The sequence below is a fragment of the Lygodium microphyllum genome, chromosome 3, assembly GCF_053477565.2.
Source record: "Lygodium microphyllum isolate KBCC chromosome 3, Lygodium_microphyllum_v1.1.10, whole genome shotgun sequence".
Lineage (NCBI taxonomy): Eukaryota > Viridiplantae > Streptophyta > Polypodiopsida > Schizaeales > Lygodiaceae > Lygodium > Lygodium microphyllum.
In genome coordinates this window covers 48,383,629-48,401,436 of record NC_141137.1, presented here as the reverse complement: position 1 = coordinate 48,401,436, position 17,808 = coordinate 48,383,629, and the positions used below count along the sequence as shown (strand labels likewise).

At 42.5% G+C, this 17,808-nt stretch overlaps 1 protein-coding gene across 3 annotated transcripts in view; it reads right to left on the bottom strand.

The window, feature by feature from the left end:
• Positions 1 to 17,808, bottom strand: part of LOC148038305 (actin-related protein 4-like) — a 207,900-nt gene that overhangs the window by 174,303 nt on the left and 15,789 nt on the right. For 2 of the 3 annotated variants that reach the window (XR_015689336.1, XM_087670412.1), the window contains exons 3-5: positions 8,633 to 8,724; positions 8,202 to 8,360; positions 8,039 to 8,112 (exon numbers count right to left, since the gene is read on the bottom strand). Coding sequence is in view for 2 of the 3 variants with exons in the window: in XM_087670412.1 (XP_087526538.1) it covers positions 8,039 to 8,112; positions 8,202 to 8,360; positions 8,633 to 8,724 (325 nt within the window). In the remaining variant the exon portion in view is untranslated. Of the gene's footprint in view, positions 1 to 8,038; positions 8,113 to 8,201; positions 8,361 to 8,632; positions 8,735 to 17,808 lie in introns of those variants that run through there. The other variant, XM_087670416.1, reaches the window with a different exon arrangement.

Below are 17,808 nucleotides of genomic sequence, written 5' to 3'. Positions count from 1 at the left end.
TTTATTGCTTCCCCAATTTTATGCCTATATATTGCTAGGCTTCTCCTCTTTGTGTACTTCAGCCATCATTTGTGGATTCTTCTGGGGAGAGAGGAGCCGGTGCCAAGGTGCCCACACAACCAGTGACTCACTATTGTATACTGTAAATGAATGTAAGAGTGTACAGTGTGCTCAAGGGCAGAGCAATGTCGGCGTGTGACGTCCACAGAAGACAGATCCCAAGTATGTGACCACCAGTCGGAGTGTAGGAGTGCTAAATAGTGAATGGCTGCAGGCTGGTCACCAAAACGCAGAAGTCTGGAGGTTGGAAACTGGTAAACGCAACAGTGTACCACCGATCGCAGGCTGGAAACTATGCACAGTTTGCTGTAAACAGACGGCTGAAACAATGTCTAAGAGTGTCAAGGCCTGCAATGCTGAAAACGCAGGCTGGCTGACCCTGGAGATGATGGACAGCAAGCTGAACGGCAGTCTGGGACAGTCTGGAGCAGTCGCCAGCAGCTGAGAGCTGTCGCCTACAGCAATGGATAGGCTGAAGATAATGTGGCTGCAGTCGATGATGGCTGGACAGCAAATGGAGGCAGGCTGAAGGCTGGAAACTGGGCGCCAACAGCAACAAAGGGTGTGTGGGCTGGTATAACCTGTAAACAAGGATGATAGCTGAATGGGGGCAGCCTGTCTATTTATAATATGGAAGGGCAGCCCAAAAATTAGGGTTTCCATTGAACTCTCTCAAACTGCTCCCCGTTTTAGGGTTTTACTCTAAAAGAGCATTTTTAGTGTGTTTTGGGGCTGTTTAAGAGGTTAATCAGCAAGTAATTCATTTTTTAGCTCGACAGTTGCCACGCACAGATGTCTTCAGGCTGACGTCACCAACAAACATACCAGTCAACTACCTGAATCCAACAGTCATGCTTCCCCAAATGATCGCATTGCTGATTGCCACCTTTTCCAGCTAACACACTACAGCTCTGATCGCGACCTCTGCATGTCAATTATCATGTTGTCACATCAACAAGGCATCGTGCCACCTTAGGTCCAACAAACTCAAACATCATTCTTTTAAATAAATTAATACTCACTAATTCTTTTACTTCAGCTAGCAAGCCCCTATTCTCATGTGCACAAACTTGCCCAAATTTCGGGCTTTGTACAAATTCTCAGCCAGAATTCATGCATAAAGTTTAGGGGTTTTCACCAATTTCCTCAAATTCACGCATTTCATTATCAGATTGAAAGAATCTAATGCTTGGTCTCCATCAATCTTGGGACTTTTTATCCAATTAGCCAAATTTCGCTCCAATTTCAATACCAAATTTGGGGCTTTTCTAAAATTTGGCATCCTTCACCAAAATTAAGGCCCAATTCATCAAAACAAGTGCAACATTTAGCAAACAATGCCTCTCATGCAATAAAAGGCATTGGTCATGTGCAAGTTGTCTCTGTTTTGGGCACTCCTTTGACAATGCATGATATTCTCTATGTGCCTAGCATCAAGACAAAGCTTATTTCTATTTCAGTCATTGCAACTTCAAGGTTTTGCATCACTTTTTAAGGCCCCCGATGTGCAGTATATGATGATCAAGTTTCTTCCATTGCCTTGATAGGCACCCTCACTAAGGGCCTCTATCATCTTGATACATATGATCAGCAACTTGCTGAAAATCCTATTGATCGTGCCTTGTTAATAGAGGAATCTTTCCAAGATACGCATTTATGGCATCAGAGGCTTGGCCACATAAACTACCAAGCATCGATGAAGCTCCAGTCAAAGGATATGGCCAGGATCTTCCAAAAATCCACTTGCCACATCGAATCACATTTGTAAAAGCTGTTTACTTGGTAAGATGCAGCAATTTTTTTTTCCTAGTGATTCTCATGTTCATTCTCCATCTATTTTGCATCACCTTCATACTGAAACATAATCGTCAATGGTTTCACCAGTTGGGTAGCAGAACTCTCAAAGAATTCATTGGTGAGACCATCCCAACCGGAACTTTTATCCTTGGGCAAGTGTAACAAGACATCCATAACCTCCGCCTCACAAATATCTGTCTCCAAAGTAGTTTGCGTATCAAGTGGAACCTGATTGCGGACCAAATCACAGAAAACCAAGTGTGCATGAGTAACTTGGTCAGAAGGCGAAGGAGAAGAAACAAGAAGGTCTAGAAAATAATTCCTACACATATTCACAATAGTTTGAGGATCAATGACCATTCAACCTTCTAGATCCTGGAGTCTATTCATATTTTCTTGAGCAAGAGATGCATGTAGAGCTCAAAAGAACTTATGAGTCTGACAAGCACTATCTTGCAAATTCTCAATCAAATTGTGCAATTTGGCCTGCTGATAAGATTTCAACTGAAATTCTTTAATAATATCAGCCAAATGCATCGCCAGTGACAGCAAAAAAACATCATCTAGAGTGTCCACCAGCAGAGAACGAACCAAAGCCAGTAAGTCCTCCGCTGCTTGTCGACGCCGCCGACAAAGAGAGGCATGATGGATCCCATACTGTCGTGACCCCGTTGACGCCTGCAGCCTGCGGTGTCCTGCGCTGTGTCAACGCGCAGAGAGAGAGAAGGGCGATCGATCTGAAGGATCGATGGCGACCTGTAGCCACTGGCCGTCTGCATCGACTTGAACGGACCCTTGCCTGTTCCACCTACACGCAGCTGCTTTGGGCCTGAGGTCTCGCTCGCCATACCTGCACGCCTGGTTGTAAACCAGTCTTGTGCCGCTTCAGAACTGCCTGCTTCTACCTGTGTGGACTGCAGACCTGCATCGGAGAGAAAAACCGGCAGCAAGTGACAAAGAATCGTCGCACAAGGTTCTGCCACCAGCGCACTGCAGCACAGGGCAGACCATCAAAGGGAATAGCCTCGAACTGCTGCTGCTGTTTGTTCTGCACCAGGCCTGCAGTGACGTGGTACTGCAGAGGTGCAGTTCTGCAGAGACTCAGCGTGAACGCCCTGACCAGCGCATCGCAGTTTTGCCAGGTTCAATCGGGTGTGCTTGCAGAATACATCCCTAGACAGCGCCTCTGTACAGAAGAGAGAGAGAGAGAGAGAGAGAGCGAGAGAGCGAGAGAGAGAGAGGCCTGCGTTCGTTTCTACCTCCCGTGTGCTCCGGGCTCTGCATCTGACCTGCACAAGGGGTGATACAACATGGCTGGTCTGGACATGGCTTTTATCGACCAAACGGTGGCAGCCCTTGGTCCGGATTTTGATACAGAGGATCGAGAGGATATGGCTCCTTGCACAGAGGAGATACTTCTTGGTCCTGACTTCCAGCCTGCGAGCAAACGCACCAAGCATACTTCGGAAGAGACCATGGATCAACAGGAACGTTCTTATGCTCAGGTTGCCTCTGATTCTGTAGATTCTCAGGATGTTGACTGGAAGCATTTGTTGGAGTTTGCCTTGGCGATTATGTCCAACGTAATCATGAAGCTTTTTCTGACTCTGGAACTGAAGATGGTTTGGAAGCCACGGTGGACCCGAAAAATGTCTTGCGCTCATTTTCGGTGTTTTATGACCGTGATGTTATACTCTTCTTCACTGGTAGGATCCCAGTGCTTTCCCATATTCGCCAGTGGCTCCACAATCTATTACAAGGGGAGTGTGTTGAGGAGATTTTTGTTGGGCCCTGAGGCTTCTATGAGGTACTGTTGAAACCTGAGCAGCATCGTGCTGATCTCCTGTCTAAACTGCCATTGTTCTTTGATCGCCGGTTGGTCCATGTTGTGCCATGGCACCCAATGGTAGATTTTCAGAGCTTGCTTCAATGTGAATGCCCGGTATGGGTCGAAGTGGAAAATTGTCCGGCGGTCTATTGGCCACTGTTAAAGGATGCCATGGCCGTTGTGGGCACTGTTCTGGTCCCCCCGAGCCTAAGAGCCATGAATCGTAATCGTTTGTGTATGTTATGGGACACGGCTAGGAAAAGGCCTGCTTGGTTACGTCTTAATTGCTCGGGCATGCACCCTTTGCACTTTCGTTTGAAATGGGGCAACTTTGCAAGGCATTGCTTCTCGTGTGGAAAATTGGGGCATTTTATGGCCGAATGCCCAGAGAAGCAACCGACTTCAGATGCTGAGCATGTTGTGCTGCCCATGGCAGATATGGTGCTTGATGCTCCGTCACAAGATGCAACCCAGCCACCTAAAGTTTTGGATAAAGGTAAACATGTTTCGGGTTTGGATTCCCATGGCAATGACTGGGTAGATGTACGTGTCAAAAAAGGTAAAAGGTTTGATATTGGCCTGCCGGATACTGGGCCTAATGCTTCGCAGGATTCCATGCGCACTTATATGCGGAGGAAAGAAATGTTGTCTTTAGAGCATACTGCTCGTACTATGGCTTCTTCTGCTCCCTGTAATCAGTCTACTCGGAAAGTATATACGGACGGTCCAAAGGGCCCACCTGCTAAGTTGGCTTTCGATACTAGAGGTAATGTGATTACCCCCTGGGATCGTTGTTATCCCCGTTCCATCCCCAAGACAGTGGATATTCCGTCTACGTCTAAAGCTGGCCGTCAGAACTCTTTTGCCGTAGTAGCTGATTTTTTGGATGAGGGAGTCCTTGACATTCTAGCAGAAAAGGTTAAATCAAGGCAAGCTGTGCCTCGTCCCTAATTTTCTTTTTGTTACACATGAAGATAGCCACGTGGAATGTGCGAGGCATTTGTTCTCGCCATAAGCAACATTCCATGTGGATTGTATTGCATGAGAATCAGTGGGATGTCTTGTGTGCTGTTGAGCACAAGAGTCACGGTGAAGCAGGAAAATCAGGTCACCATTGCTGCGTCCACGTGTCTCTCTCTCTCTCTCTCTCTCTCTCTCTCTCTCTCTCTCTCTCTCTCTCTCTCTCTCTCTCTCCATCTTCTATCTTGGGCCATGTATTCACTTTCACAATGCTGCACTAGAGGACTGCAGCAAAGGTGGACTAATCTAGAGGTGGAGTTTCAGCACGCAAGAGGGGTTAGATTTGTGATTGTCATCGACAAAGCTTAGAGATCTATTTCATCTGGCCTTCGCTAGTCGGCACTAACCATATTTAAAGAGGTGATGAGGTAAGCCTCTTCTCTTCAACCATCACTTGAGATTAGAGTGCTGCCACCCTTGGACAAAGGATCCATCTTTCTTGGGAAGATTCTCCATGCAGGTTGCCTTCTCACTAGGAGAGTGGATTGCTCTCCAAAGTTTGCCACATAAGACTCATAGATAGAGACTTTAGGGCCTTAGGGGCACCACACGCCATGTTAAAGGGAGTTCCTCTCAAGTGCAAGACAAACACAAGCACCTCATCAAACTTAAAGAGAGATCTCCAAAGGAGACATTCCATCAATGGTGATTGCGGCCAGCAAAGAAAAGATTTTGACTTTTTTACAATGGAGGAGGATGCATGACTTATAAGAGAGGACTAGGGTCAAGCAAAGTTCACATGATGCTCTCAGCAAAGGATCATAGTGACACACTATGATGGAAGATGGTACATTGATACGGACCAGCTACTTGCATGATGGAAATGCAGACATGTGACTCTAGCACCTTCTTTCACTTAGTACCACAAAAGTTTGGCATTGCAACCCACCAAATTGGTTGTTCATACAACCACTATATTTATGATGTACTTAGTAGACCCTTCCAGGGCCCTTTTTGTACTTTTGTATTTTACCTCAAGGATTTCTTCTAAGGTGATATTGCTAGAATCTTCTTTTCGTTGGGGGAGAAAAACCCATGAGGGATGGCTGGTTTTTTTCTTTCTCTTACTCTCCAATTGCAAAAGTTTAGTTTGGTTTATGCATGACAAATACATGCATGTGATACATGTATGCATGTGTACATCACATGCTCTTGAAAAAGAGAGATACTTCTCCTCACTCTCAGGTTGATTGTAATCAAGACAGGTAGATTCCTTGGAGGGGGCTGCCCATCTTAAGTCCACATTTCATTCCATCTCCCATTCAGCCTCAAGTGTTCGTTCTGCTCATTCTCTTGAAATGTCTAGTCATGAAAATAAGCAATTATTCTAACCGCTGAGCATACAATGCATACAATGTTATATGGGGCACTTAAAAGAATTAGTTGGTTTGTTGCATAGTATGTGAACGTTGAGTGTGTGAGTGTTTGCACATCTTTGCATGATCTGCCAGGAGGAGTTATACTTCTCACTCTTGACTATAACTGAGCTCAACCCTAAGAAACCTGGTTTGAGCAAAAATGCATTTCTTCAAAGGGGCTGCCCATCTTCAATCCATTTGTCTCTGTTGCATTTATTCATGACTGTAACCAGCTCTGAATAATTTTTATCTTCATCCGCAATCATGCGTTCAATTTGCTTCAAATCAAATATTTTTACTTGCAGAAATAAGCAAAGGTCCTAATGGTTAAGGATACTGTTTGGGGTACTTACAAGCCCTCCTTTCATTCCACAATCCACACATGCATCAATCTTAATTGCCTTCTCTTTTCCTCCTCAAGCATGTGATTGTGATGGTAGGGTGATCTTTTTTCTTCTTCTGCCCACATTCTCCACTTGCTTTTGCATCCTTTGGATCACTTGGGCCCATCTATATGGCTCATTGGTAATCTTCTCCTCATGCTCCTTCATGATATGCTTTGATCCTTAACTAAGTTCAGCTCATCATTGATTGATTACTAAATCTCATCTTCTTTAAGTAATAAGCAGTTTTCTAGACTCTCGTTTTCCTTTCTAAGAGTAGTAATTCGGGCCTCAAGATCAATAATATGACCATTCTGTTGATGATATTTGCATCTTCATCTGTATCTCACTTAGTGCCATGGCAATTTGGGTGTGCATCTCCTCCTTGATCTTGTCAAAATTCCTATTGCATATAAGAATAGAATATGTGCAAGAGTTCTTCTTGCATCTCCTCAATCCAGTTGGTTTCTTGATACTAAAATATTCTGATTCTTGCATCTTTCCTTCACTGCCATCATGTTGATAAAGACATTTGAGCCAGCACTCTAATCCACATTGCTCGCGATGATGCTGCATTTGAGCTCTTTTCAAAACCCACTTCACTTTGGAGTAACCATTTTGAGAGAGGACTTTAGGTGGTATGTGTGTGCAGGCTGAGAGGCTGTCAGGCTCACAGACGTGGAACGTGCGCGCGCACACAGAGGGTTTAGTGGTGGCTCATAGGGTGGCAGAGTGGCAGATGAGTGGCAGGCAGGGGGGTTCCACCCTAGCAGGCCAGACTGATTTGGTTGGTTGGGCAAGCCCATTGTTGGGTGTGCCCGCCTTAAAATTGGGCCATTAAAGTGGGTGGGACCCATGCAGCCTGACATGCAATGCAACAAGGAGGAGTTGCAAATATTGACAAACAGCACCAAAAATAAGAGCTCGTGCACACAGTATATTGAGTTTCATAGGAATAACCTATTCTCTGTGGTTTAGTTTTGTTATCCTGATGTTTGTGTCAATTCTTCATAGACCTCCCTTAGTGCAGTTGAAATATTGTTGTCCTTATTACTTAAACTAGGTTAGCCTCTACACACCACAACCAGAGAGAACAATGCTCAGCAATAGAGCACATGAAAGTTGCAGAATCTGGAGGAACGTCATGTCACAAGTAGGTCTCAATGAATTTTTGAAGACTCCAAAGAGCATCATGACAGCTAGCATGCTTTTGATCAACTCTTCTAAGCGGCTCCCTATATTAATTAAACTTTGGGAAACTTTGAGCCAAGTGAACATGTAGGCACACTTTCTGCTTACTCATTTGTCCACTAACTTTGCCTTGCAGGCACATTTATACAAACTTCACAGATTGGATAAGCACTGATTTTTGACATTTGTCTGATTTCAGAGACTGTAATACACCTCTTGGGGAGTGAAGTTTAATGTTATCCAATTCAAAACCTTTAATATTAGATATCAAAGTTGCTGCATTCCCTCTGCTAATGTGGATTCAAATCATTGGACACAAGAAAGTCATTTATATGATCTGCACCTACAGAATGCAAAAAGTTAAAACTCAATCTGAAAAAGGCATGGATGAAGATAGAAACCGAAAAGCATGATCCCAGATTTTTTCCACAATTTCCCAGTCTGCTACTGCACCATCTTTCATGGCAGGTACAACCTGCATGTACCAGCCCAGGGGTAAACTATCTCCCATTCACCGTTTTTTACAGGGAGTTTTGAAGTTGCAGCAAGAGACTAACAAACAACCTCCATATTGTCTCGGCGATAACCCAATGCCTGTGTCCCGACATATAGATTCCTTTTATTTCTTGCTTTTTCAGGCTCTGCTGGCTTTGCATTTAGTTTCACCTCTTCTGCTTCACTTTCTGCCTTTACTGAATCAGGAAGTTCAACACATCCAACCACCTGTAAATCAGAATCCACAAAACAACTGAGGACTGCATCAAGTGAGATTCAACCATGAGCATACATTTGATAAATGGAAAGATAGTAAGTCCATGATATAAGCACTTGTCAAGGTTGCATAGTTCACGAACCTAACAACACTGTGTATTCCAATTATTTACTGATACCACTATTAACACTGTTAACAGTAACTAGATCCTCAGTCAAAGGAAAGACATGACCACTTGTATAGTGTGCAATCTATAATACTTTTAACTACAAAAAATACTTACTGATGGGAATACAGCTTTAGGGGCCTCCTCCCCTGCATAACCAGCCTTGCATGAATGGGAACCCAAGTCCACCACTACAGCTGAAACTTCATCTGTATACATGAGAAAAAGAAGGCAACCATTGAGCACCTCCATATGAACTATCCTTCCTGAGCTTAAAGAAACATAGAATTCACAGAAATTCTGCATTGAATTACAAAGTCAAAAATTGAAATTGAAGAATTGCTAACTAAGAACAATTGAGAGCACGCAACATATCATTCCCACAACAGAATAAAGTGCATTGACAGCCTGCATAAGGCACCGGTTTACCCTTTAGCAAACCATGGTTCACTCACACATTACATTTCAACACGTGGCACATCCTCCCGTGCCAAACAATTTTGAGCAATCAACCAGTCTAGATCATATACTACAGAGGTGTAAATGCACATGCAGAAGCAGAATGCAGATGGACACAGACAAAGGCAAGAACAAAACCTGAATATGCTGGAGAAAATGATGGACTGCACACAATGGACTAAGCCCTTGCAAGTGTGTCTGAGGGATAGGCTAGTTAATGGCAATGCCCAGCAGAATGCCGGCTATAGATAGGAGAAGATGCACAACTGGTCTGACCTAGATGCAGGTTGGACCAGTGCACCAAAACTGGCAGGCTGCATGAATGCACTTGGCATACAAGCAGAAAGTAGTTGGACACCTCATAATGTCAGGGGTAACAGGTGCCAGGCCTAGCTGGACAAAGGCGGACAAAGGCGGAGAGCTAAACTAAAGTAGACAGTGCTAGATATCCAAATGTCCTAGTTTGACTCAACCTAACTCAAACTAAGTCTCACAGCAGGAGATTTACACACAAAAAGGACATGAATAGACATGACCACCAACACCCTCTCTCAAATCCTAGGAGTGGCTGAACACCCAAAATATGCAGATGAAGAAGCATCAAGGACAAAGGAAGAGCCTTTTTGTAAAGGTATCAGCAACATTGTCTTTTGTAGGGCAAAACTCCAGCTGCAGCTTGCCATCCAGAGATACTCTCGAGCATACCAATATTGAACCTCGATGTGTCTCGTGCAGGCACATCAAAAAAGGCAAAGAAAGAGCCTTTGTGTAGGTATCAGCAAGATTGTCTTTTGTAGGGCAAAACTCCAGCTGCATCTCACTGTCCAAGAGATGCTCAAAAACATATCGATATTAAAACTCAATGTGCTTCATGTAAGCATGAAACACAAGGTTCCTCGTCATGGCTAGAGCACTCTGATTGAACACCGAAGAAGAAATCGCTGCTGAGGGAACCACATCTCTGCCAACATCCTCCAAAGCCAACTTCCTAGCTATGGAATGCTCTGCAGCCTGCGTTTGGCAGATTTCTCTCTCCTCCAACTGTCACCCAGCTTCTGCAGGGTGTCGCCAAGCTTTCTAGCTTGGCAGCTTTCTCTCTCCTATAGGCTGTCTTGCCTGCATTTTGTCTTTCTCTCTCCTGCAGGTTGTCCTACTTGCGTTTTTAGTCTCTCTCCTGCAGCCTGCGTTTTTAGTATTTCTCTCTCCTCACTGTTGTCTGCATCAGATCTAGCTTCTCACTGCTGCATTTGCTGGTGTTCAACATTCAGAGGCTGCCTTGCTGTGATTCGGGATCCGTTCGGAGTACAACACACTCTTCAGCTCATTACCCCTACCTTGATCCTTGAGATACAGGAGTTCGAGGTTCAGTATTCATTCACTGCATAGTGTGTTTGTGGCATGAGCATTATATATTCAGCAGTTATATCACTTCACTTATTTTCTGTGTTCATTGTCTCTAAGTTACCGTAACCCTAACTGTGTTCTTTTTATCAGTCTGTGCTTTGTCGTACGATTGTTATTTGTGTTTCTGTGTTAGAGTATTTCTTTACATGGTATCAGAGCCTAGTACTCTCTCTGAGAAACCTAGGCCTTTGATCTAAAAGCTCTCTGCAAGAAGCAAGAACAACAACAGGTTTAAATGACTTCAAACACATCAACACCAATTCAATCTCCAGAACAACCTATGCCGAGATCCGAGCGAGAGTGGGCAGAACAGCTTGCTCCACAAAGTTTCGACATGGAGCAAGACACTTCTGACAACACGGAAGAAAGGCTATACAAGCTTTCCACTGAAGAATATCATGTGATCATGGACTTTAGACGAAAGAAGATTGAGGAGCTCGATTGAAGGATTGCCCTTCAGGAGAAGCTACTCAATGAAGGTATACATGAATTTCTCTCTACAGATGTTGCGCATAAATCTAATGATATTACTAGACCGTCGAGACCTCCCTCAAGGATGGGCCGCGCTGTTGGAGAAAGAGATTCGAAGTATGTTCCAATCTTTCATCCTCCTCCGTCCACTCCGATGCAAGGTACTTTAGATTCGTCTTTTGTTCCTTCGTCTTTTACCTCTTCTGTTTTGCAATATACTAGTAGAAATCATGAGGAAGATAGAGTATAATCCGTTTGACTACGAAAAAGGTTTTCTTGAGAACCAATTCTTGTATATTAACACCCGTCGTGGGGATTATAAGAAAAAGCCAGGTACCTCTTTTTCTACCCTTCCTTTTTTTCAGTTTACTTCTCAAAATCAAAATGAATTTGGTGTTCCTATTTCTACATTGCATGGTATATCCTCATCATCATCATTTCATTTGCAATCATTAAATGGTAAAAATGAACAAAATAAATCTGCACCTTTCACACCACAAATTCAAAACCCACCCATCCCACCACATTCTTCCATTGCTTCTCCACTTCCCTTCACACCATTTACATTCCCCTATCAAACACCTCGTGTTGCACATCACACCGTACCAGGGGATTATGGAAACATAGGCACAACCTTTAAGACCTCATCTTTTCCTCCATTGAGTGGTGTTCCGCCTACTTCTCACACACTTTCGAGATCATTGCAGCCTGCGTATCCCCCCAATCTCTTCCAAGTGTGGATCAATTGATACCACAACTTACCTCTATAGCATTACCAGGTGGACCTCCTGGTCATGCTATTGTGCCCTAGCCGAGCTTTAGACAGGGCTTTCATGTCCCAGTGCCTCCACCTCCATCGACACCTTACAGAAACATTCATGTTCCAATGCCTCCGCATCAAGCAGCACTCATTGCACACTCCCAACCTATTTCTGCCTACCCACCTTTTCTCCCTCATTCTTCCTATCAGACACACCCACCACCACCATCTTACCCTCCACCTCCATCTTATCCCACTTTTCCGACACCTCATGGTTCCAGCTCATCTTCTGCCAAGCATGCTTTCAATGATAAGACTCGTTTTAACGGATCAAACTTTACCACTTAGTCAAACTTGATGAGACATGTCCTTGGCTCCTAGAACCTATGGGATCTTGTGCAAGGGTTGAAACCCCAACCCGATCACGCACTTGTTCCATACGAGGTTGTCCGCTCATGGAAGGCTACGAATGCCTCCGCTATTGTCGAGCTAATGCAAGGTTTATTATCTAAGTTTCATTCTCGGCTTCAACATTTTGACTTAGCGTCAAAACGATAAGCACACTTGACTAACCATTATGTGGCTCGAGATAGGACTCGTCGTATAAATCTTGACCATGAGCTCCAACTCTTTAAAATCACTGATCGGGATGACTTGAAAATCAACTTGGTTGAGTATTGGTAACTTCTTGCCGAAATTCTCCACTCCCAAGTTCTCTGACGATCAAGCCACATTGTTTTTGAACAAACTCCCCAAGAAATACTTCAATTTTGTGGAAGATATAGTTTCAAAGTCTACCATGCCTACTTTCTATAAATCTGAGTGTCAGTTGTTGCATTACGCATGGTTGTTCGATCAATTTCATATGAACTCTTCCTCAAAGGAGGCTCTTGTTGCTCATTCTAAGAACGAGCAATAAGGGAGGGCAAACAAAATCAAACCTCCACTCAAAATCAAAAACAAAATCAATCCGGGGAATCACAAGGAAACTCCTAGTCACAACTCAAGCAAGGGTGGAAGAATGTACCTAAAACGAATAGGCATTGTCAACATTGTCAAAAGACTAGTCATTTTGACGAGGAGTGTCGATCAAAGGCCAGAGGCACTGTCATGAGGACATGTATTTTTGAAACCTCACTTAACATGTGGATTAATTTTTAATCACATGATTAAGTAAATGTTGCACATGTGAGTTGTAATTGAAATTAAAGTAAATTTACGAGCCCGGGACCCAAGGAAATCACGGGATATCAAAGGCAAAAGTTGCTATAAGTTATGCCGCACAGGTACTTGATGGTATCTGGTGCCAGTTGTTGGTCTAGGTCATTCATTTGGCCATAAGTGTCAGTTTTGGTGATACTAGAAAAGTGGCATTTAATAGTACCTAGCGCTAATCTAATGGTCAAAGATGGTGCAGAGACACTCGCAAGTGGAGGATGCCTAGCCAATTTAATTATTGGACAATTAGATTATTTTTTAAGACATCAAAATAACTATTAGATTAATTTTCAGTATTTAAAGACCGAAAATTAATATTTAATTCTAGTTAATGCTGGAAAAACCATTTGGAAAGGCTACTACTTGTCAAAAATGCCCATGCAAGACTAAAAAACGTCTTTAGAGGCTGGAGAGAGGCACTTTTAGTGTATTTAGCCTGCAAAAGAGAGAGAGGAGATACTATTGGTCTGATTTACAACCATTGGAGGACCTTTTGAGGCAGCCAAGGGCTAGAGAAAACCAATCAACAACAAGTAACAGCATCTACAAGCTGTTGAGACAAGGCAACAACAGTAAATGACTGATTTTCTTCAGTTCTTTGCATCTACAAGCTGTAGTGGCAAGGCAACAGCTGCATTTGACTGATTTTCAGTCATTCTTTGCGACAAAACTCTGAATTTTCTCTCTCTACAGCTTTCTCTCTCATCTCCCAATCATTTCACAATCTTGCTCCAAAGATCTCAGCATTTGGACTCTTAGCGATTGAGAAATTGCAGATTTCTCTGCTGTAAACCCTAATTTACAACAAAAATGAGAGTTTAGCAGCAGCCTCGAGAAGCGTACTAGAAATTGAAAGCTCCAAGACTTGGATTTTTCACGATTGAAGGTGAATTTCAGCTAAATTCGGGTGGAGGACTAGCCAGCCATTGAATTTGGGGCATTTCCATCGTCTATGAAGTAGGTGAAGGCCAATCAAGTGTCCGAATCAAGGGGCAAAATAGATTGAAGACTTGCTGGTCACTTTGAACAAGGGGAGTTTGGATTGCGAAGGGGATCGGGAGAATCCCATTGTAAATCAACTTCTTCTTCGATAAAGCTAAAGAAATACCGAAAGGGGCGTCAATTTTGGGACCAATCTAGTGTGCATTATCCAAGATCAGTAGGTAATATTGTATTTTTAGATTTGCATTAATTGTTTGCCGTTGTAATTAAGTTGTAATCAGGGATTTACCACCCTATCTGAGGAAGGCTAGTTTTATAGTTCCATTGCTGGGACACCACTCAATCCCTTGATTTGGTGGGCCCAAGGCACTTGATTGCAAGCCAAAGCTTTGTGCTACTACTGATTTTTACTCTCAGCTAAGAAATTATAGCAAGCATGTCTTCACATGGTGATACGGGATCAAGTGGAGAAAATGCATCACTCCTTGGTCAATCACGTTGGTAGGTAAATTGGGTAGTCGGCCTCGAACCACCCCCAAGTCAACACCACAGGATAAAGACCAAGGATCTCACCTCAACAAATCCCACGAAACAACACCACTAAACACATGATCAAATATTTTTAATCACTCACTACTCACTGAAACTTCAACTCAACACTTAAACAATTCAAACCTTCAAGCTCAGATTTTACCACTTTAAGAGAGAATCTCACACTAAAACAACCATGGCTGAGACTCTAACAACACGAGCTTTCAGATTCACACAACTCCTATTTTTTAAGGATGGCAACCCCACGCAGCAAATTGTCCCACAAAGCGTGGTTGCCTCAATCAGTGCAAAACTAGTTGTAGATCCTTTCTGTTCTTCTTTTCTCAGAGTACACATAAATACAATCCAAATATATAGGTAACCAAAGCTTTATACGGTAAATTTTCATGCCAATTCAATGGCTACAAGCATTTCACTATTGTAGACATTCCATTACTGCATCAAAACAGAGTTTATACTGATATAGCAATGAACAATCATGATGACTTTCATGGGAAACCAGGTTAGTGATGTAGATGCTGCTGAATTCACCTATTTCCTCATTGCCTCATAGAGCACTACACAGAACAGTTCATAACTTTCTAACGAGATCTCGGATCACCAAGCTTTAAAAAGGAAAGTTGTAGCTCTCTTTCCAATCTATAACTCTTTAGAACAACTCAAAGCCAAATTCTTTGATCTGCTGTCTTGAAACAGCTCTGCACAGCCTGTAGTCCTAAATTTCTGCATACTCTATACAACAAAACACAACTTCTCTGTTCCAAAAGCACAAACTTGCAGACGGGAAGACACTTTCTTTGATTTCAGATTGTCATTTTAGCATACCAACAGATACATCTCAACATATCTTGCATTGATGAAGAGTTGTGGGAGCTTCGAACTTTTTGAACTCTGATTCATCATTTTTCTAGCTGCAAATCCTTTCAAATTTCCACTAACTCGAGTCCGTGTATTCAACATCTACCCATAATACATATTCCCTGCCACATACCCAATTTCAGATGTAGAGACCCTTCACTTCCATTCTTCTCTGCTAACAGGAAGCCTCACGCAACAACTAACATACATCACTCTCAACATGATGAAGAACAACCCTCTGTTGTCTTTCACTCATATCCATACATCAAAACTAATTTGCATACTCTCTGCCTTAGGCAACCGTAGAAGAAAACAAGACAAAAAGAAGACTCTTATTACCATCGTTTGAAAACTGAGAACTCCATCAGCCCATTGACTTCAACAGCCCTGTCATCATGCTCCACGGCTCCAATAACTTCAGCTTCACGACCTCTTTCTTCAGATTTCTCCACGGCTTCGATAACTTCAACTTCATGACCTCTTTCTTCAAATTTCTCCCTTCTTTTCAAGCTACAAGATTCTTCTCTCCCTCTCTTCCTCTCTCACACTTATTGTGTTGTGTCGGCCACTTCTCTCCCCCTCCTTTTTTTTCCTTTTTTTAAAAACTTCTCACATTTTTGCTTTTTTTCTATTTCACCAAGCTACCCCTTGCTCTCCCTGAGTTGCTAGATGGCAAACATGCCCCTTGCAATGTAAAATTTCACTCAGGGACTCAAAATTAGAAGCGATAACACATTTCCTTCTCTTCCTACATGAGGTGCGTGTCTCAAAACTGAAATATCATAACCACGTGTCGAACATGCATGGTACCACTTGGGATTTTCATTTATCAACTTGACTCCTGCTACAAGTAAGTGTTAGAAAGACAAAAAAATGATATTTGCATGCCTTATCACATTTGACTTCATGCAGCATCATGTCCCCAGTTGCTCATTTTCAACCACCATGATTAGCCACCCCCCTGGTTTGGAACACAAAGTGTGAACAAACCTTTATTAAAAGCTTTGAAAACATTTGACAAAGATAAACTCCTTGTCCTGAAATCTGCCTCATAGAGCACTCCACAAAACAGCTCATAACTTTCTAACTAGATCTCAAATCGCCGAGCTTCAAAAAGGAAATTATAGCTCTCTTTGCAATCTATAACTCTTCAGAACAACTCAGAACCAAATTCTTTGATTTGCTTTCCTAAAACAGCTCTACACAGCCTGCAGTCCACTTCAGACATCGACCTTCCAGAGACCATAACTTTCACATTCTTGCTCGGACCAACACCAAACTTGACAGAGACCTTTAATAGGTGTCAAAGCACACTTTAAATATGCTGTCCATCATTTAAAACCATCTGATCAACACCAGATTTCAGAAAACTGAATCTGCCCCAAACAGTAAACTGGAAGCAACCTACTCTACGTATAGCATGTACATTACTTACATCCCCTTTAGTTACAGGATTCTGCAAATATATTTCTTTAGACGGAACCCATTGATTCTATTGTTATGAATAGTCCCATCTAAATCTTGTAGCAAGTGCCATTTTTAAACTTCTGCTTGATGAGGAAAGGTCCTTCCCATCTAACTCGAAACTTGGTTTGAAAAGTGAAGTCCAAGCTACTGTCATATCTCATAACTGGCATTCCATCTACGAGATTCTTCTTCTTCAGCTGTGTATTGAACCATTTCCTTCTTTTCATAATCTGTTTTTCATAACAATCCACTACTTGTTGCCTATCCAATTATAGGGTATGCAAGTTCAATCCTCTGTCAACTCCCATTTCTATTTGATCTAACTGATGCTTTCTTACAAACTCCATCGTAGGGAACATGGCATTCATAGGTAATAAAGCACCTTGACCATATACTAACTGAAAAGGGGTGAATCCTGTACTTATCTTCTACATTGTTCTACAAGCCCACAAAGCTTGATGTAGATAATTGTCCCAATCTTTAGGATGATCTTCCACCAACTTAAAGAGAATCTTCTGTAATGTTCCATTGAATGCTTCCACCAGTCCATTGAACTGAGGGTAATGAGTAGCAAATCTATGTTTCAAGTCTAGTTTCGCTGTTAATTCTCTCAATAGCTTATTCCTGAAACCAGGACCTTGATCTGTCACTATTTCTAGTGGTATTCCAAATCTGTAGCATATGTCCTCCATGAAGAACTGAGTTACATCCTCTTTCTTGCAATTCCTTGTAGCCTTAGCTTCAGACCATTTGGTCATATAATCAACTGCAATAATGATGTAAGACTTTCCTGTTTTTGTACCAAGAAAAGGTCCAATAAAATCCAAAACCCACTTCTCAAATGGTCCATAGGCAACAATAGCTTTAGCAAGTTCTGAAAATCAGTACCCTTTTTGCACATGACTGGAAAGCATGACAACTTTTACACCAATGAGTAACATCAACGCTCAAACTAGGCCAAGTAAGTCCTGCTAGCAAAATTTTCCTTTTGGTAAGCTCAAAACCAAAATGATCACCACACGCTTCCTCATGACAGGAAGATAAACAAGTAGGAATCTCAAAACTATCCAACACCCTTCTCAATATATTATCAATCCCCTTCATGTACAACTGGTCATTTATGAGCACATATGCCCTGGTCTTTTTGACAATGGCATACCTT